Source organism: Heptranchias perlo, chromosome 2, assembly GCF_035084215.1.
Source record: "Heptranchias perlo isolate sHepPer1 chromosome 2, sHepPer1.hap1, whole genome shotgun sequence".
In the NCBI taxonomy this organism is placed as follows: domain Eukaryota; kingdom Metazoa; phylum Chordata; class Chondrichthyes; order Hexanchiformes; family Hexanchidae; genus Heptranchias; species Heptranchias perlo.
In genome coordinates this window covers 106,745,294-106,766,404 of record NC_090326.1, presented here as the reverse complement: position 1 = coordinate 106,766,404, position 21,111 = coordinate 106,745,294, and the positions used below count along the sequence as shown (strand labels likewise).

The window sequence follows — 21,111 nt, the reverse complement described above, 5'->3', positions numbered from 1 at the left end:
CGGCTTTTCCACCAGGCACCCACAGAGTTAGGGTGAGCATGTCCCAAAAGGGCTGTGAATTTTCTGTTTCTCGAAGACTGGTTGGATCAGATGACCTCTACTGGATCAAGAAGAGTAAAACACTTTTATGAAATGATGATAAAAGTGCACCTCCCTCACCCAGGACTCATCATGGCTGTATGACAGCAATCATTCAAAAAACATTACATGAATGAAGAGGAAAGCTTTGTCTTGTTGTGACTGCAAATCAATGTTTCTTTAAGTTTGAAGTGACTCATATTGTGAAGTAATCCAAAATAGTCTAAATCAGGTCATTTTTAAATAAATTTGAAATGGCCCAAATTGTCATTATGTCAATACCACACATACCAATAATCAAAAATGAACTGCACTACTTAGGCTTGAAATGAAAATCAGTGAGGTACAAAGAGTCTAACGTTTTAGAGGTCCGTAATTTCTCTCTCTTTAGTAACTTTACCCACCACTTCATTTGGAAGTTACATTTATGCACTAATGAGGTCACCACACACCATTGCATGACTGAGAGGTTTAAGTAGGTAAACTCTTTTCAGACCTATACCAGGTACTCATTGTGTGATACGTTGCAGGTTGAGTTTTTTCTACCTCAGGGGTTCTTTATTTGTCTACATTGCCTAAGATTGAAAATTCACCATTTAGGTAAACAATAGATTAAAAACTCACAGCTTGTGCCAATATAGGGAAGGAATTTCAAGGCTGTTTCCTTTGCACAAATAAGCCTAGAAATTCTAGAAGCCTGCTCGGCCTTCAGAAATGCAGTGAAGCGGGACTTCCAGCTGCCTGTCCTCCAAGGCCCTGGCTCCATCCCAAATGCCAGGGACAGAAGTATTTTAATAATTGGGGCAGTCTCAATGCTATTAATGGTGCTACTAGGACAGCAGTATTTTCGAGCAGCACCTTGCCACTCCATTGAGGGGTGCAGACTGGGGTAGCTTAAATTTTCAAAGTCCAAAATTTAAAGTACTCCATGCTCCACTGATGATGTGCCACTCAATATCTCTGAGACCGATTGCTGTTCAGATATAGCATTGTGGGGCCCAAATACTGCACTTGTATAGCAAGTATGCCTGCTTCATGCATGTGTATTCACCATTGGCCACACGGTAGGCAGAACTGGCCAGATTTTTGGGGAGCCTAGGATCCCACCAGTTCCACCTCCACAGGTGAAATCATAACTAGGAGTGGGGGGGCGGGGGGGGCGGTGGGGTGGAGGAAGGCTGTGAGAGGGGTAAAGGGGTGGCCACTTCATTGGAATTTTTCTTAATTGACCACAAAGGAACTGAAAGCTGGTGAAAACAGGCTCCAACCAAAATTCATGCCCCTGCTTAAATTACAATGATTCTGCACCCAAAACAGGCTGAAAATTCTAGGCCATAAGAGTCAGAGAAAGTTAGGACCATAACCTTTACTGTTTCCAAAAACACAAATAATTTCACTATATTTGCAACATACTTAGATTTTCTCATTCTCTTAGATTTTCTTGGTCTTGCAATACTTTGAATTCTGAAATACTAAGGGCGCTAAATTGAGCCATTAGTGCCTGTTGTTTCGGAGCTACGCAGCCTCTCAAACATCCAAGATGCCGTCCTGGCTGCGCACGCACGTTTCCAGCATGACATGCGCCGGACGCCATCTTGGTACTGAAGTCAGCACATGCGCAAATACCAAACGCCGGAAGGGTGTAAAGCAGGGAGAAAATGCGTGCAGCCAGTGTGCAATGATAATTTAAAGTGATAAGTTCCAAAATGGTGTCTAACACTTAACTCAACGTACAGAGTTAACCAAGCACACCTGAATGTGTCTTAGAGTGCCTGGTGGACCCCCTCACCAGCCATATTTAAACGGACCATGCAAGATTTACAGGTTAATTGCTGGATTATTGCTTCTGGCTGTTGGTGGAATAGGAAGTGTTTTTTGAAGCAACCCAAAACTTACTGAGAGTTCCTCGAGTACATTTGAGAGTGGTTTGGCAGGTACTGCCTTAAGGTTCAGAAAGTTACAACTGTGGTTGAACAACATTCCTGGAAACCATGGGTGGTCTCCTCGGGCTCGCGCTGGGCACTGAGCATGACTGGGAGCATGCAGAGAGCCCACGCACAGCAGGTCAAGCTGCGAGACGAGGGAGGACGAGGAGGCGCAGGGCACTGAGCAGGAGACCGTATCTAATGAGGCTCTTACCTCAACATGACCGAGGAGGATTGCATCCAACGCCTGAGGTTCACCAAGGAAGCCGTGACCAAGATTCGTCAACTGGTGAGACCACAACTGCAGCCTCAGAGCAGGGCGAGGACAGCATTGCCTGTGGCTGTGAAGGTCACCGTGGCATTGAATTTCTACGGCTCAGGATCATTTCAGGCCTCTGCTGGCGACATGTGCAACATCACGCGGTATGCAGTGCACTGCTGCATAAGGGAGGTCACAGAAACACTGTACCAGATGAGGAACAGGTTCATCACCTTCCCTCTTGACAGAGACAAGCAGAACGAGCGAGCACGGGGTTCGTTTGCATTGCTGGCTTCCCCATGATGCAGGGTGCCACTGACTGCACGCACATTGCCCTGCGAGCCCCGCATATCAACTCGGCCGTCTTCGTCAACCGAAAGGGCCTCCACTCCCTTAACGTGTAGCTGGTGTGCGACCACACGCATCGAATCTTGGAGGTCGATGCCCGCTACCCTGGGAGCAGTCACGACGCCTTTGTCATGTGGCAGTCCAACGTGCCAGCTATCTTTTACCCGATTCGGCAAGTCAAAAGCTGGCTACTGGGTGACAAGGGCTATGCCCTCACGCCGTGGCTCATGACTCCGGTCAGGAATTCACACACACGTGCACAGCAGGCCTATAATGAGAGCCATGCTGCCACACGCAACATCGTGGAGTACACCATAGGCCTCCTCAAAAAACGCTTTCGCTGCCCGGACTGGTCTGGAGGAGCCCTGCAGTACTCCGTTGAGCGGATGGGTAAATTTGTGGTGGTATGCTACATGCCGCATAACCTCACCTTCATGAGGGACCAGCTTTTGCCACCAATGATCGGAGAAGACCCTGAGCCAGAGATGGAGGTGGAGGAGGAAGAAGCTGAGGAGGAGGAGGGGAAGGACCCAGTCGAGGAAGTGGAGGAAGTCGCAAGGGTGCAGCAGGAACCACACGCCTTGTCTGCAAGGACTCTGCGTGCTGGCCTAATTCATACCTGCTATCAATAATGTCAACTACATCCCCCAACTCACCAACAATCCTATACTTCAGCTGACTGCACATTGTTTTCCCCCTCAGCTCGTCGCACAAATAAAAACCATCACCAAATGCAAATTCAAAGTCACATTTATCAATGAATAAATGAAATTATGGAAACAGAACAGAACTATTCACCCTTGTGCATTGCCTTCATGCCTGTTGCTCGTGTGCCTTTACCTATCCTAGTGCTCCTACGAGGTGCTTCCCCAGTGGCTGGAGCATGGGTGGTGGGAGGCTGCTGGCCTTCAATGGGGAGACTGCAGATCGCCTCGGAGGACGACCTAGAGCAGCTCTGGGCTGGGAGGGCCCGGCTTCAGACTGCACCATCTCAGCATGGGCTGCAGCAGTGTGGTCTGGCTGGCCGAGAGGCAACAGCAAGGGCACTGGCGGAGTGGCAGGGGTGGGAGCAGGAATGCTGTCGTCCTGAAAGAGGACATGGTGCCACTGCCACTCTCCCAGGGCGACGCCACAGCAATCCTGGTGATCAGCTGGCGAACGATTTGTTGGAGTTCTTTGACGCCCTGGATCCCCGTTCCACAGTGGTCCCCAAAGCCACAATAGCAGCAGTCTGAGCTTCCATTGCAGCAGTCTGAACGGAAACCGTAGCTTGCAGACCTTTGATCGCATCGGTATGTGCTGCAATAGAAGCCGTGACATTGGCCACCATGGTGGGTTCCACAGGTGCACTAATGGAGGTGACCACCAGTTCCATTTTGGAAAGGATAGGCTCCAAACTCTGCGCAAAGCCCTGTGCCAAGTTGGAACTGGACTCCTCCATGCCCCTTCTCATTGTGCGCAGGCTTTCTGGCAGGCTTTCCAGTGCCCCAAGCATTTGGTGGTGTACGCCCATCAGCCGTCTTCTGTAGCCTGGCCCATCAAAGTCCTCATCTGACTCCTCTGCAGCAGAACTAATGAGTGACCTCGCCCTCCAGCAAGCTGGCACCTGTGGTATCCATTCCCCCCGCCCCTGCTCCTGCGCATTTGTGCCCGGTGTCTCACCTCATGCAAATCCCGCCCCTAAACTAGCCTCTAAATGACATGCAGTGTCAGTCTCTGAGCTAGTGGAAGCAAGTGTCAGATCGAGTAACGGTGTGGCTTCGGTGTCCGCCTCCTCCTCCTCTTCCTCCTCCTCCTCGGACGGTGCCACCACGTGTTCTTGGGTATCTGCAACTCAACAGGTTGAGTTGTGGAGCAGGGAGAGGAGCAAGTAAGACATGTGTGCTGACAGCATCTGCATCACGTGAGTCAGAAAAGATTATGGGAGAAGGGAGATGTGGGAAACGAGAAGGGGCATTAGATATGCAGAGACCTCCTTCATCAGGACCTCCAGCACGGCATGTTGTCACGGCTGCAGCGATGGCCCACCCAATGATCCGAAGTACTGTCTTCTCTAGGGGGTTGAGGATGTGTAAGCATCCCCGTCCACCCTCAGTTCTTTCCTGCTGCCGGCTGTTATGAGCCACCTTCTCCTGCAAGTCGGAGGACAGTGTGTCAGTGAGTATCCTGCAAGGTGTGTGGGTGATGTGCATTGCGTATGGATGGGCAGTGTTTGTTGATGGGTGGGTGATGGGGGGGTGTGATACATGGAGCAGTGGTGCAGTTGGTTGGCTGTGTTACTTGACACTTGCAATCACTCACCTTGACCACTCGTGTCAAATCATTGAACTTCTTTCGGCACTGCACCCACGTGCATGATGCAGTGCTCCTGGCGTTCACTTCCTGGGCCACAGCCTCCCAATGCCTGCCGAGCTGGGGTCTGGAGGGTCTTCTGCCACCCTGTTAGTACATGTTAGCCCTCCTTTTGTCAACCCCTCGACCAAGGCCTCCAGTGCATCATTGGAGAAGCGTGCGGCCTGCTTTCACGCCGGTCCTGTCATACTTACGGCCATCTTTCCCTCCTCTCACTGGACTGTGCATGTCCCATTTAAAATGTGCACCTGCACCTTTAAGAGGTGGTTAAACATGGTAATTAGCATGGCAGCGTGAAATACACGTGCTGCCTGCATAGGGGCCATTGGGCGCAGGGTGTTAGCGGATCGCGCTACCCACGCCCGAAAAGAGGCCTTATCGAATATTTTCCCCCAAGATGTCCAATCAGGACATTTATTTCTTCATCACCTGATGTTGTTTAAAATCATGCAGCCAAGTCTATTTTCAGATATGAACAAGAGTTTGCACATTACAAGTCAGAACAGAAAAATGGGAAATAAAATATTATTGACAGTTTTTAAAGTGTTCATCCAAATAAAACAAAATAAGATTATCTGTAGCATTACTGCTTAATTTATTCTGTTTAATTTATTGATGTTAAATTTTATTTGTACTGAAAACAAAAATGGTATTTTCATTCCTCAATCAGCTCTAACTATCATTTTTACCAAGGGTACGATTTGCTGTGTAACAAAATCATAAACCCATTTATTGTAAAACCAGTTTATGATATTTTATACATGGTGCGGAGAGGGCACCTCCTCCCCTCCTTCAATAAATTCCCTTGAAAAAATAATGCTTTTATTCCCTTCAGTCGGCTGGTTGACACCAGGACTTGTGGGAAACTGGATGTTAGGCACAGAGTAAAAAGTAAGCACCCAAATGCTTTGTTTTTTTTTAAAGAAAAAAACATTGTCCTAAATGTCTAATATACCAGGACAGATGGTGATGCATTTTAAAAAAAACAAAGACTCATGGCTGTTTTGTGGCTCTTACAACTGTAGATGGGTTTTATAGAATCATAGAAATTTTGCGCACAGAAGGAGGCTATTCGGCCCATCGTTTCTGTGCCAGCCGAAAAAGAGCTATCCGGCCTAATCCCACTTTCCAGCTCCTGGTCCGTAGCCTTGTAGTTTACAGCACTTCAAGTGCTGTAAACTACAAGGCTACTTTTTAAATGCGATGAGGGTTTCTGCCTCTACCACCCTTTAGGGTAGTGAGTTCCAGACCCCCACTTCCTTCTGGGTGAAAACATTTCTCCTCAACTCCCCTCTAATCCTTCTGCCAGTTAAATCAATGCCCCCTGGCTATTAACCTCTCTGCTAAGGGAAATAGGTCCTATCCACTCCATCTAGGCCTCTCATAATTTTGTACACTTCAATTAACTTTCCCCTCAGCCTCCTGTTCCAAAGAAAACAACCCCAGCCTATCCAATCTTTCCTCATGGCTAAAATTCTCCAGTCCTGGCAGCATCGTCGTAAATCTCCTCTGTATCCTCTCTAGTGCAATCACATCTTTCCTGTAATGTGGTGACCAGAACTGTATGCAGTACTCAAGCTGTGGCCTAACCAGTGTTTTACACAGTTCAAGCATAACCTCCCTGCTCTTATATTCTATGCCTTAGCTAGTAAAGGAAATTATCCCCTAAGCCTTCTTAACCACCTTATCTACCTGTCCTGTTACCTTCAGGGATTTGTGGACATGCACTCCAAGGTCCTCATTTCCTCTACACCTCTCAGTATCCATCCATTTATTGTGTATTTCCTTGCCTTGTTTGCCCTTCCCAAATGCATTACCTCACACTTTTCTGGTTTGAATTCCATTTGCTGCTTTTCTGCCCACCTGACCTGTCCATTGATATCTTCCTGCAGTCTACAGCTTTCCTCCTTACTATCAACCACACGGCCAATTTTTGTATCATCTGCAAACTTCTTAATCGTGCTGTCTACATTTAAGTTGAAATCATTGATATATATCACAAAAAGCAAGGGACCTAGTACCGAGCCCTGTGGAACCCCACTGGAAACAGCCTTCCAGTCACAAAAATACCCGTCAACCATTACCCTTTGCTTCCTGCCACACAGCCAATTTTAGATCCAATTTGCCACATTCCCTTGGATCCCATGGGCTTTTACTTTTCTGACCAGTCTGCCATGTGGGACCTTGCTAAAATCCATGTAGACTGCATCAAACGCGCTACCCTCATCGACTCTCCTTGTTACCTCCTCAAAAAATACAGTCGAGTTAGTCAGACATGACCTTCTCTTAACAATTCCATGCTGACTGTCCTTGATTAACCCGTGCCTTTCTAAATGACGATTAATATTGTCCCTCAGAATTGTTTCCAATAATTTGCCCACCACCGAGATTAGACTGACTGGCCTATAATTACTCGATCTATCTCTTTCTCCCTTTTTAAACAACGGTACAACGTTAGCAGTCCTTCAGTCCTTCGACACCACGCCTGTAGTCAGAGAGGATTGGAAATGATGGTTATTTCCGTTATTTCCTCCCTTGCTTCTCTTAATAGCCAGGGATACATTTCATCCGGGCCTGGCAATTTATCTACTTTCGAAGATGCTAAACATTTTAATATTTCCTCTCTCACTATGTTTATCCCATCCACAATTTCACACTCCTCCTCCTTAACTACAATGTCTGCATCATCCCCCTCTTTCATTAAGTATTCATGAAGAACCATACCCACATCTTCTGCCTCCACACACAGGTTACCTTTTTGGTCTCTAATAGGCCCTACTCTTTCCTTTGTTATCCCCTCGCTCTTTATGTATTTATAAAACATCTTTGGTTTTCCTTGATTTTCCTTGCCAATATATTTTCATGCCCTCTCTATGCTTTCCTAATTTCCTTTTTAATTTCACCCCTGCACTTTCTATACTCCTCTAGGCTTTCTGCAGTATTAAGCTCTAGGCATCTAACATAAGCTTCCCTTTTTTGCCTAATCCTACCCTGTATGCTCCTCGACATCCAGGGGGCTGTAGATTTGGGAATCCCACCCTTTTTCTTTGTGGGAACATATTTGCTCTGAACCTTCACTATCTCCTCCTTGAATGCCTCCCAATGCTGTGGTACTGATTTACTTTCAAGTAGCTGTTTCCAGTCCACTTTTGCCAAATCACATCTCAGCTTAATAAAATTGGCCTTTCCCCAGTTGAAAACTTTTACTCCTGTTCTATCTTTGTCCTTTTCCATAACTACGTTAAATCTAACTGAATTATTATCACTACCACCAAAATGCTCTCCCACTGATAGCCCTTCCACCTGCCCAGCTTCATTCCCTAAAACAATGTCCAGAACTGCCCCCTCTCTTGTTGGGCTTGCTATGTACTGGCTAAAAAAGTTCTTCTGAATGCATTTTAAGAATTCTGCGCCCTCTATACCTTTTACACTCATTCTATCCCAGTTAATATTAGGGTAGTTGAAATCCCCTACTATTACTGCCCTATTGTTCTTGCACGTCTCAGAAATTTGCCTACATATTTGCTCTTCCACCTCCCTCTGCCTGTTTGAGGGTCTATAGTACACTCCCAGTAGTGTGATTGCCCCTTTTTTGTTCTTCAGTTCAACCCAAATGGCCTCATTTGATGATCCTTCTAACGTATTATCCCTCCTCACAGCTGTAATTGTTTCTTTAACCAATATTGCAACCCACCCTCCTTTTTTATCCCCCTCTCTATCTCGTCTGGAAACCCTGTAACCAGGAACTTGGAGGTGCCATTCCTGCCCAATTGAGTGCTGAGGAAAATTATGGTGCCAGCACAAAGAAAGCCAAGTCATCTATTTTCTGATGTTCTATCCTTTGCATAGAACAAACACTAACTATGCAGTAGAGCTTACCTGGGGAAGTGAAAATACCATCTCCACCTACTTTGCAGGTAACCTTCTATTTGCTTTAGCACTCGATCCAATGATACATTAGTGCTGGCACAAAGGGTACTTCATGCTCTATAACATTTTACCCATTGACTAGTTTCTTGATAGTGTTACTGATGCAAGACAGTGTTTGTATGATGTTGGGTAGAGAGGGGATAGTGAATCAATTAAAATTCCAAAATATCTATATAGCCTTGCATTCTACATCGTTCATCCTTGACCAGTTGTTTTCCTTGTCATGACGTTAACATTCCTAGCAGCTTCAGAATCATAACAATATATATTTGTCCCTTTCTCTACTTATGCACTTATGAAAATGAAACTCGCATCAGCCCAGCTACTATTTGATCCTTTACCAAAGTGGAACAACTACCCTCATCTGGGATGATCTTCTCCAGAGTGAAGCAAGGCGCTGTTAATCCACCTAGGGGAACAAACCCCATCTGTACAAGCAAAACCCTGAATGCCTCCAAGATATTTAGGATTTTGCTTCTATAGACAGAGGTTGATCCCCTATGTGGATGAACAGGACCCTGAAGAAGATCATCCCAGGTGAGGGTAGATACTCCCTGATCCACCAGCGGACTTCGGCTACACCGGGGGAAGATGGGGAGGAGGGGATGTCCAGGCCAGGCAAGTGGTGTGGACCTCTGAAGAAGAGTTAGTTTTCAAAAAAAATCTTGATCTTAACCTTAGTTACTCAGATAAGCTGAAAGAATGGTTAGAATGTGGAACTTACTACCACATGGAGTAGTTGAGGTGAGTAGCATAGATGCATTTAAGGGGAAGCTAGATAAGTACATTAAGGAGAAAAGAGTAGAAGGATATGTTGATAGGATTAGATGAAGTAAGGTGGGAGGAGGCTCGTGTGAAGCATAAGCACCGGTATAGACCTTTTGGGCCAAATGTAACCCTTGCGATACCACCAATTTACCCTGATCCCTGAGAGTATACAATTACCAGCCTCTACTAACAATCCTAATGTGCCAGAATATTCTCCTATAAGTAATGTTTAATAAAACTGTATGCATTTGTTTCTCTGAATTTAAAAAAGGGGGAAGAAAAGTAACTTGCCACAAGTTGTAGGTCCCAGATTATAATGGAGTTATGAGAATCTTGCAGCCATCATCTGGATCAGCGCACGTCTCTGATTCAATCCTGCAGGTACCAATCAGAAATGCTGACCCAGAGGGGCAGAAAATGAGAGATCAGGGGTCAGAGGTCAATATCCTAGGCTCAGATATCCTGGATTTTGAACGAAGGACCATATTTGGGATTTCAGAAATGCATTGTTTGGAAAAAAGGAACTACAGGAAACCTGAGCAGAAGAAATCCCACAGAGAAGCTGGAGATCATGAAATAAGGAATAAAGCTAGGAAAGAATATGTGGAGAAGTGGAGAGACCAGAAAAGGGAGGAGATGCAGCTTGTAAGTACTCAGATTAGGCAAAAGGGGACTAGGAAGCTGAAGAGGGGCTGAAGAAAGTAATAACTGAAACAGAGAAGCAATTATGCAGAACAAAGAAATGGAGTAAGGAGAAATTTAAGAGGCAGGATTTTCACACAAATCAAAAGGTTCAAGTGAGACCTTGTACATAATAAAATGTTTTCTTTTATTATGCCCCAAACCACCTATCTCTGTAATTTAGTGATTAGAGTGTCAGGCTGTGGTGTAGAGAATGCTCTTATAATCAGAACATCCAATCCTGTTCTTAGCCAGATATTCATCTAGTTCTTTTTTAAAGGTCACAAGAAAGGTCCAGAAGATGAAGGCCCATTGAATCTCATTCCTCCAGAATATCAAAGTTAATGTCTTCCCGTTACACCATTTAATCATTTCTTAAATGAATCCAGCATCATGACTTTAACCACCCATTATGGTAGCCCATTCCAGCTATGGATCACTTTTTATGTAAAAAAAATCTGCTGGCATTTGTCCTCAACTTGCTGTGAACCTGTTGCCTTTTGTACCTTGGCATATTTGACAGTATCGTTTCAGGTTTACTTCCTCTATCTCAGTAAGTACCTTATATACATTTATAAAAGGTCCTCGCTGAGATGGGTGAAGAGCCCAGCTGATCCAGAATTCATTATAGGTCATCACTCTAAGATCAAGAATCAGCCTCATTGCTCTTTTCTGCACCATCTCTAGGGCCTGGATGGCATTGCCCAGAACTGTTCCCAATACTCCAGGAGTAGAATCAGAGGAGTGTATGGTGTACATTCAGCTTAATTTCTGGAGGTTTGAACTGAAAGTTTTGGGTGTGGTTGAATACAGCATTGACTGATTTAGCTCTGAATCTATTCTTCGTATTCATGACTAGGGAAGAAAAAAGAAATTTCCTTCTTGTCTCAAATTTTGCTTGTAGTTCATTTTTTTTCCCAATCGTCCCTTTTTCTCCTCCAATCAGTGATTCCTCCAGTTGTATGGTTCCACAGGCACCTGCAGTCTTCCACTATCTTGCTCCCATAAACATTCTTCATGTGCAAGACCAAACAGTGAGCACTGACAAGCTATAAGCACGTAATCTTGGCTGACATGTCAGTGCAGTACTGAAGGAGTGTTGCATTGGCAGAGATGCCGGATGAGACATTAAACAGAGGAACAGTCTGCTAAGGTGTATTTTTTTTTATTAGTTCATGGGATGTGGGCATCGCTGGCGAAGCCAGCATTTATTGCCCATCCCTAATTGCCCTTGAGAAGGTGGTGGTGAGCCGCCTTCTTGGACCGCTGCAGTCCGTGTGGTGACGGTTCTCCCACAGTGCTGTTAGGAAGGGAGTTCCAGGATTTTGACCCAGCGATGTTGAAGGAGCGGCGATATATTTCCAAGTCAGGATGGTGTGTGACTTGGAGAGAACATGCAGGTGGTGTTGTTCCCATGTGCCTGCTGCCCTTGTCCTTCTAGGTGGTAGAGGTCGTGGGTTTGGGAGGTGCTGTCGAAGAAGCCTTGGTGAATTGCTGCAGTGCATCCTGTGGATGGTACACACTGCAGCCACTGTGCACCGGTGGTGAAGGGAGTGAATGTTTAGGGTGGTGGATGGGTGCCAATCAAGCGGGCTGCTTTGTCCTGGATGGTGTCGCGCTTCTTGAGTGTTGTTGGAGCTGCACTCATCCAGGCAAGTGGAGAGTATTCCATCACACTCCTGACTTGTGCCTTGTAGATGGTGGAAAGGCTTGTAAATGATCCCATGGTACTATTCGAAGAAGAGCATGGGTGTTCTGCTGTCCTGGCTAATATTTATCCCTTTACCAACACGACCAAAACAGATTAACTGGTCATTTTCTCATTATTTTTTATGGGACCTAGCTGCCACTTTTGCTTATGTATGGCAGAGCAGGCTCGAGGGACCGTATGGCCTACTCCTGCTGCTATTTCTTATATCAACAGTGACTCCATTTTAAAATTATCTCATTGACTGTGAAGCGCTTTAGGACGTCCTGAGATTGTGAAAGGTGCTTTATAAATGCAAGTTCTTTCGTTCTCCCTTGACTGCGGAGGTCAGCACAGCTGAGCCTCATTCTGTCCTCACCCGATACATCCCCTATTGAGTAGGATTATTTCCCCTCTCCCCCAAGTAGGCTTGTTAGCAATATAATCATGTGCAATAAGAGTAATGAAGAATTGATTGCAAAAGTAAAAAACTATAACATTGCAAGATTAAAATATATGTGGGATTTAATGGTCTTTGATGAAAGGCCCTTTTACTGTGTTTTTTTCCACGATGTATCAAGAGCTGAATGTTGATTTGAGAATTCTGGTGCCACCAAGTGGTCCACTTCTGCAATTTGACAATTCGTTAAAGAAAAAAGGCTTCCATTTGTCAAGAGTGATTTTACAACATTGTGCAGCTGGTAGGAGTCTTTCCCAGCAAAACCACCTTTCAGGAAATTCCTGGTGTGCTCCCATCAATTAAAATGAATGGTCGGAAAATCATAGTGAGCACACCCATAATTTCCCAATATGCACTCCCAGTGTTCAGGACTCCCCACCAGCATCTTAACCAAAGGATGGCACTTCGAACAATGCAGCACCCCTGCTAAGTTCAGCAATGAAGTGTCAGCCTTGCTGTAATTCTGGAGTGGGACCTGAACTCTCAATCTTCTGGCTCAGGGATGAGAGTGCTACCACCTTAGTGAAGCTGACACTAATACACTTCATACTTGAGTTACACAAACTTAAAAAAAAATTGCTTTACAATTCAGTCTATTGTCATTCTCTAAATCTGGATGACTGTAGCATTCAGAAAGTAAGACCCCGATATTTACAGGGAAATGGTGGGAGGGGAGGACCTCATTTAAACTTTTTTCTCCATTTCCCAGCCAGCAGCCAGCCAGATTGAAAGGCTGGCTGGCTGTCAGGCCCAAAGGCCTGTGCTGGTAGGCTGCAGCCGGGGAGCGGAGAGGGAGGGGAGGGAGGGATGGAGAGATTGAGGAGGAGGGTGGGGGGAGATTATCAAAGTCGGGGGGGGGGGGGGGGGGGTGCGGAGATCATGGAGGTCCGAGCTGGGGGAAGAGTTCGTGGCACGGGGTTAGACTGGGGGGAGGAACGCGGGATCCCAGGGAGGGAAACAGGTTCACTTGCGAGGCAGCCTTGGAAAGGCACTTACCTGCTGGATCCAGCCGTTCTTGCCTCCCTTCAGTTGCCGGGTTTCCCGCAGCCATTAGAAGTAAAACTCTGGTAAAATCTGAGGCGCACAGCCTCAATAACATATTTAAATAGCTGACCCGCCTCTCAAAAGCAGGTTAATCGCCTGTCCCCAACCCGCCTCTGTTAAAACCGGAAGTGGGCGCGTTTGGAGGCGAGTTCGGAAAATGTGAAATTATCCACTTTGGTAGGAAGAATAGAAAAGCAGAATATTTTTTAAAAGGTGAGAGACTAAGAAATGTTGGTGGTCGGAGGGATTTGGGTGTCCTTGTACACGAATCATAGAAAGTTAACATGCAGGTACAGCAAGCAATTAGGAAAGTAAATGGTATTTTAGCCTTTATTACAAAGGGGTCAGGAGGTCTTGCTGCAATTGTACAGGGCTCTGGTGAGACCACACCTGGAGTACTGTGTACAGTTTTGGTCTTCTTACTTAAGGAAGGATACATGTGCCTTAGAGGGAGTGCAACAAAGGTTCACTAGATTGATTCCTGGGATGAGAGGGTTGTCCTATGAGGAGAGATTGAGTAGAATGGGCCTATACACTCTGGAGTTTAGAAGAATGAGAGATGATCTCATTGAAACGTATAAAATTCTTAGAGGGTTTGACAGGGTAGATGCTGACAGGCTGTTTCCCCTGGCTGGAGTGTCTAGAACGAGGGGTCATAGTCTCAGGTTAAGGGGTCAGCCATTTAGGACCGGGATCAGGAACAATTTCTTCACTCCGAGGGTTGTGAATCTTTGAAATTCTCTACCCCAGAGGGCTGAGAATGCTCAGTCATTGAGTATATTCAAGACTGAGATCGATAGATTTTTGAACACTAAGGGAATCAAGAGATATGGGGATAGGGCAGGAAAGTGGAGTTGAGGTAGAAGAGGTTGAAAGACGGAGCAGGTTCGAGGGGCTGTATGGCCTACTCCTGCTCTTATTTCTTATGTTGGGGTCTGGTTTCAGATTTTTGAAATTTTAACCCCTCCTAACCATCCTGGGGGAGGTTAAAATTTCCCCCCTAAGTGACTACTCTTAACGATCATGTTTTTGACTTTTGAAAGAATTTGTTATTCGCAATAACCTTGAAATTGTGCTGTGGGATAATTATGTGTAAATACTTACCATGTTTAAAATTCCTCTCTGTTATTTGAACAGCAATATTAACCCATTTATTGAAACAGGTCAATGTCTCTGCTAAAATATCAGAGGCAGTTCAGACAAATGCACTAAGCATTTATACACAATTACAGCCTATTCCTCTTAATTCAAAGATACTCAATTCAAATTACCTGATAATTCATTTTGTAAAGCACTAAATTCCTACTTTACTGTGTTAATTATGGGGTTTAATTCAAAATTTTTAATGCACAAATGACCTTTAAGTAGACTGTAAACTATAACATAAATTCACGGCTAAAGTTTTTAGAAGTGATTAACCTTTTCATTGGACAATTTGTAAAACACTTTCTATTCCTATAATATGATGTGATGATTAAGATTTGATTAGATTTATCTTTCACACAAGCAAAACTTGCCCTTGTGATACTTGGTGACAGAGTAGGATTTGCTCTTACTTTATTTTTAACCTCTAAATGTTTTCTCTTTTTCACCAAGCCAATAAATCATACTGGTATACAGTTCCACAGGTGTCAGCGGCCCCTCACTACCTCAAAGTGACCATTCTTCTGGTTTGTGCTTCGACAGTGAGACTGAGTTTGCTATTCAACCATAAGGGAGAATTGCACAGAGTTCAATGCTGTTTTAACCAGATAGTCACACTTTTGTAGCAGCAATCATTGGATAACAATTAGCACGAGAAATCCTTGCTGATCCCTCCACCCCTCCGCGCCCCCCCCACTCCCCCGCCACACCTGGGAGTAACACTGAAGCCAGTTGTAGTGCCCCCCTTGTCGCCCAAGCTTAGATTGACCTGGTCTGCGCAGACCTGGGATTGAACCTCGGACATTCCAAGTCAGTATGGCTCAATGCCACATCAAGTAGTGAATTTACTCAACAAACACTGATCCTTAATTTGGAAGAGCTAAAAGTAAGTGAAAATATGAAGCAAAAGGTAAGATTTGTATTGATCTAGTGCCTTTCACCTCCTCTGGACATCCCTAGTGCTTCACAACCAATGAATAACTTTTGAAGTGTAAGAATTCCCGTGAAGCCGGTTTCTACAGAAACAGCTACAGCAACCACCTAATGTTAGCTCCAATAATAAATAGGAACATAGGAACATGAGTAGGCCATTCAGCCCCTCATGCTTGCTCCGCCATTTGATAAGATCATGGCTGATCTGTGATCTAGCTCCATATACCTGCCTTTGGCCCATATCCCTTAATACCTTTGGTTGCCAAAAAGCTATCTATCTCAGATTTAAATTTAGCAATTGAGCTAGTATCAATTGCCGTTAAATAATAGAGTTCAAACCTGTTTGGGAACAGACTAAAGGGGTAATATTGTGAGGCTCCCCTAGCAAACATGTGACAGTGATGGATGTTACATTAAAACTCATTATTAAATCATTTTCTTGAGAAGTTATAATCATGGTAAAAATAATGCATAGCTCTCTATTAGAATCATAGAAAGGTTACAGCACGGAAGGAGGCCATTCGGCCCATCGAGTCCGCGCCGGCTTTATGCAAAAGCAGTCCAGCTAGTCTCACTCCCCCACCCTATCCCTGTAGCCCTGCAAATTTTTTCCTTTCAAGTACTTATCCAGTTCCCTTTTGAAGGCCATGATTGAATCAGCCTCCTCCATCCCCTCAGGCAGTGCATTCCAGCTCCTGACCACTCGCTGTGTAAAAAAGTTTTTCCTCTTGTCACCATTGCTTAAATGGAAAGAAAATAATATGCATGGAAAATGAAAGAGTTCTGAGGTCCTGATTGACAGTAAATTGAAGCTGTCGCAACAGTGCTCTGCGGCAGTGAGTAAAGCAAATCAGATGCTGGGATGTACTAAAAGGTCAATATTGTGCCGAAATAGTGAGGTGATCCTGCCACCTTATAAATCATTTTTGCGACTGCACTTAGAGTAAGTATTGTCTTAAACCTGTCTTTTCCTTTATCAGATGTTGGCATATTTCCAGCACTTCAAATTTCAGATTTCAAATTTCCAGCATCAACTGTTTTTCTTTTAATCTGAACGGTTTGCCAAACAATTTGTGAAGACATTGCCCCTTTAAAGTAAGGCTGCAACCTGAGTTACCAACAGGAAACTTGTATGGTTCTCAGTATTAAATGGTTTGAATTCTTTATATTTCATTGTATTGCCAAGCTTCCTATTTCCAGTGAACTGTACTACTGCTGATGTAATTGGTTTGAATTGTATCCATACTTCTTTACATCATTTGTTCCATTTCATTGCATAATTTATTCCATTTAAGACATAATTGAGTGGAACCTTAACGTATGTGAAGGCAAGTGCAGATTTTAAGGAATGTTTTATATCACCTATGATATGTGCTGATTCTAACTGGCTATGGTGCAGCAAAGCAATCATTTCTGACACTAGCAAATGGCATTAACCAGGAAGCACTGTAAATTCAGCCTTATTTTATGAGGTATGCAGGTTAACACTGTCCCTTACCTAAGTTGCAGTTTATAAATCACAAATTCAAGTTAGTCTTGGGAATTTGCTGGCTGATTTTTTCCAAAAATGATGTGCCAGTTGGGTTCAGAATGATGGACGTTCAATATAAATGCAATAAATATCATTTAAAAATGTTTACGAGAAAGCAGTTCTAATCACATGCTCTGGCATTTGGTTTTGAACAAAAGAATGAAAAAAACCCTTTCAAATCTGCCTGAGCAGTTATTAGATTTTCTTTTCCCCTTCCGGTATTCATGGAAATTTTACTTGATTTTTTTTCCCAAATTGGCTATGTCCCATTCTGTGTCCTTCTCAAACTCTGTGCTATCGCATTCAAAGAAGACAAACTTGAACAGTTCAGCAACAAACCTGGTTCCTGATTGCCAGTTGAATTCCCCATTAAGCCACAGTTTAACTGCCGCTTCTCACCTCTCTGGTCTAGTGTCATAGCCTCTAAAGTCTCACTAGCTCCTATATTTTTCTGTGGACCCTGGTCAGATGAGTTGGTGAGTAGAATACACCATGACGTGAGGGTGACTCAAACAATAGTTACCTCAGTTGTGTAAATTTAAAGAACACTATAAATAAGAACATCTAATTAAAATATAATGTAGGAAGTACCTTCCTCAATAATAATCATGAGATCCTTAATTATAAATTAATTTTATTTAGGAGCTTTCATCAAAATATTGTCTACGATATTGAGATTTTTTGTGAATGCTGTATGTGGGAAATAAAATGAAGTAAATTGTTGGTAAACAGTTTTGTGATTAAATGCAGCAGTAGTGGGTTAGAAAATCTATTCAGTCGCAAGTGGCCAGGAATTTCCTCAGTGCTTCTCCCGCTCCGCCACCATAACCTTAACGGAAGTTCAGCGGAAACGTATGTTTACGCGTGTGAAAGGGGTTTCTGCCAAAGTTATAGCGGCAGAGCAGGAGAAGCCCAGAGGAAATTCCACCCCACAAAAGATCTCTTACAGCACACTAAAAAAGCGGTCTAATAAAGACATAATTGCTTTCTTCCAAGTATTTCTCCGACACAATGTTTGTCTCACTGTTCACCCTGAACAATTTGTTGCAAGTCAATGGAGCCGGCAACTCATTTAATGTATTTCCTCTCAGGCTGAAGAAGAGAGAGATGACATGGAACGGGTGAAGCTCGACAACAAACGGATTCTCTTTAATTTACTTCCAGCACACGTCGCACAACATTTTTTATTGTCCAATCCACGAAATATGGTGAGACAAACCTTATTAAAATCTTTTGCCACTTTAGCAAATGATTGTTCTTTGAAATGTAGGCAATTTTTCATCTCACTGAACATAACAGATATAGAATATTAACTATCAGTGCGTGACATTTTATTTAACTGAATTATGCGACTGTTATTTTTGAGTAAGGATGCTGTAATTACTGTTAAGATTGTTCCTTATTTTGAATTTAATTTTTAAACATTATTTATTTATAGTATGAGGCAATGAAAATAGCTTTGGGATAATAGTTTCAGCTGGAAACAGGAAGCTTATTAACGTACCAAAGTTATTGTTACCCCTAACAGTTTCCCCATTTCCACCTTACTCATTCTCACAAATTTAGATCTCCTGAAATCTGGCACTAATATTAAATTACCTGCACCAGTAACTTGGCTAATCAGCTTCATCCGATAATGTTATAATTGCCCAGGTGTTATAGGAACAGGGGTAGGCCATTCAGCCTGTCAAGCCTGTTCTGCCATTCAGTTAGATCACGTTCCCCCACAGAGAGGTCTGATATCTTCTCTGGATCATTGCTAAAGATTAAGTCTAGTAAATGATTTTCCGTGGTATTCTCTTGAACATGATGTGAGAGAAAACATTATCAGTCCTGTCCCCCTCACTGCCTGAGAGGGTGGTAGAGGCAGAAATCCTCAACTCATTTAAAAAATACCTGGACGTGCACCTGAAGAGCCGTGACCTGCAGGGCTATGGACCAAATGCGGGAAAGTGGGATTAGGCTGGGTGGCTCGTGTCTCAGCTGGCGTGGACATGATGGGCCGAATGGCCTCCTTCTGTGTCATAAATTTTCTATGATTCTAAGTGGCTGTCCACTGAATAACTGGATCGTTAAAATCCCCCATTACATAAATGACCTAATCCTGTATTCCTTTTAATTTACACACAAAGTGCCTTGTCCTGGTTAGCCCTCTAACCTGGAGGCCTATAGCAAATACAGTGATCAATTTAGGACCAACTGCTTGATGCAGCGGCACCCAAATTGCTTTAGTTCCTCCCTGCAGACCAATAGAATTTCTCTCAGGAATAATTAAATCTTGTTTACCAATTAGAGGTGAACATATCTTTGTACCATGCTATTATTTTCAAATCCTTTATAACCCTTTAACTGAAATTCAGTTCCATCATTTACATCTGACCATGTTTCAGAAACACTGATAATGTATAAATCTTTGATAGCTGCATATGACTGTGACACTACCATTTTATTTTTAATACTCCTAGAATTGACATAAAAGCATTTTAAGGGTTTGTTAATGTTCTGCTTGTGAACCCCCCTTGAGGTGTTTAAAATTATAAAAGGATTTGATAGGGTAGATACAGAGAAGCTATTTCCTCTGGTGGGGGAATCAAGAACAGGGAACATAATCTTAAAATTAGAGTCAGGCCATTTAGGGGTGAAATCAGGAAGCACTTTTTCACACAAAGGGCAGTGGAAATCTGGAACTCACTCCCCCAAAAGGCTAGGGAAGCTGGGTCAATTGAAATTTTCAAGACTGAGATTGACAGATTTTTATTAGGTAAGGGTATCAAGGGATATGGATTAAAGGCAGGTAAAAAGATGTTGAGGTACAGATCTGCCATGATCTAATTAAATGGCAGAATAGGCTTGAGGGGCTGAATGGCCTACTCCTGTTCCTATGAGCCCTTTTCCTTTATAACCCTGATTCTTACGGTATAATCCAACTGAGTCCTTATAATTAACAACAGCTTTACTTGGGATTTTAATCGTGAAGGACTTACACTCAGAGATAACTAGAATAACCTCAGTTCCAATTAGTTTCCAATTGCTTCCTCAGCAATCTAAGCCAGCCTTTCAGCTCCCAAGAAGTTCAAATGTATCCCATCCCTCTTGAAAAGCTTATCTTCACTTGAAAATATTCTACAGTTGTCCAGTAGGTGAGCTTCACCTTCCTGTACAGATCCTACTAGTAATACTGGCCAATTATCCTAGAATAGTTACATCTACTTGGTCTTACTTTCCTTCAGAAAAATGTACAAAAAGTAGATTTTAGTTTTGTATTGCTGACAAGTGTAAGAAATAGTATTAATGGTAAACTCTTAATTTCCAAGAAGGCAGCAGCATGGTTTTACTGAAAAGTCACATCTTTATTTTCGACTCCCCTTACGATAGCTTGGCTTTCTTTTTGCAAGGAACTATGGGTAAAATGCAATTTAGGGTTCAATATTCCTTGACTTGTGGCATCAACTTTGTCAATTAATTGAGAATTAGGCCATGGGATTCAAGCATTTCTCAACAGTGCACCATGAAATGGTTAATATTTGTTGAGAACACGCCTGTACTATTACAGTAGAAGAAATAATATATGTTCAGATTTGTTTCATCCCAGATAAAGAAATACTTGAGCATTTAATATTTCATGCTGACTATCTGAAGAATTACTGTAACTCTGAGTACCTCTAGTGGAGCAATGTAGTAACTACAGTGCTCCTGCTGACTACTATCCATATTGTCTCCTCTATCTTGGCATGTTACCTAGCAGTGAGAGAAGGAAAGACATAAGCAGGATCATCTTCCTATACTAATTTAGCATAATTATTCATTATTCAAATAAGAAACAGCATAGTCAAAATGCATTCAGCTGTCCACAGCTTGGATTGTTTAAGCAATAAAGGAAAGAGTAATAGGCCAGGAATTACACGCAGCGCAGTTCTTGTATGAACATTTAAGACTCTTAGACAAAATTCCTCTCTGTGACAATCATAATGT

The 21,111-nt window shown here is 43.4% G+C and overlaps 1 protein-coding gene across 1 annotated transcript in view; it reads left to right on the top strand.

Annotated features, from left to right (window-relative positions):
- LOC137342003 (adenylate cyclase type 1-like) overlaps positions 1-21,111 on the top strand; it is a 259,297-nt gene that overhangs the window by 202,017 nt on the left and 36,169 nt on the right. Inside the window, exon 15 of the mRNA XM_068005581.1 lies at positions 18,231-18,347. Coding sequence (XP_067861682.1) covers positions 18,231-18,347 — 117 coding nt within the window. The remainder of the gene's footprint in view (positions 1-18,230; positions 18,348-21,111) is intronic.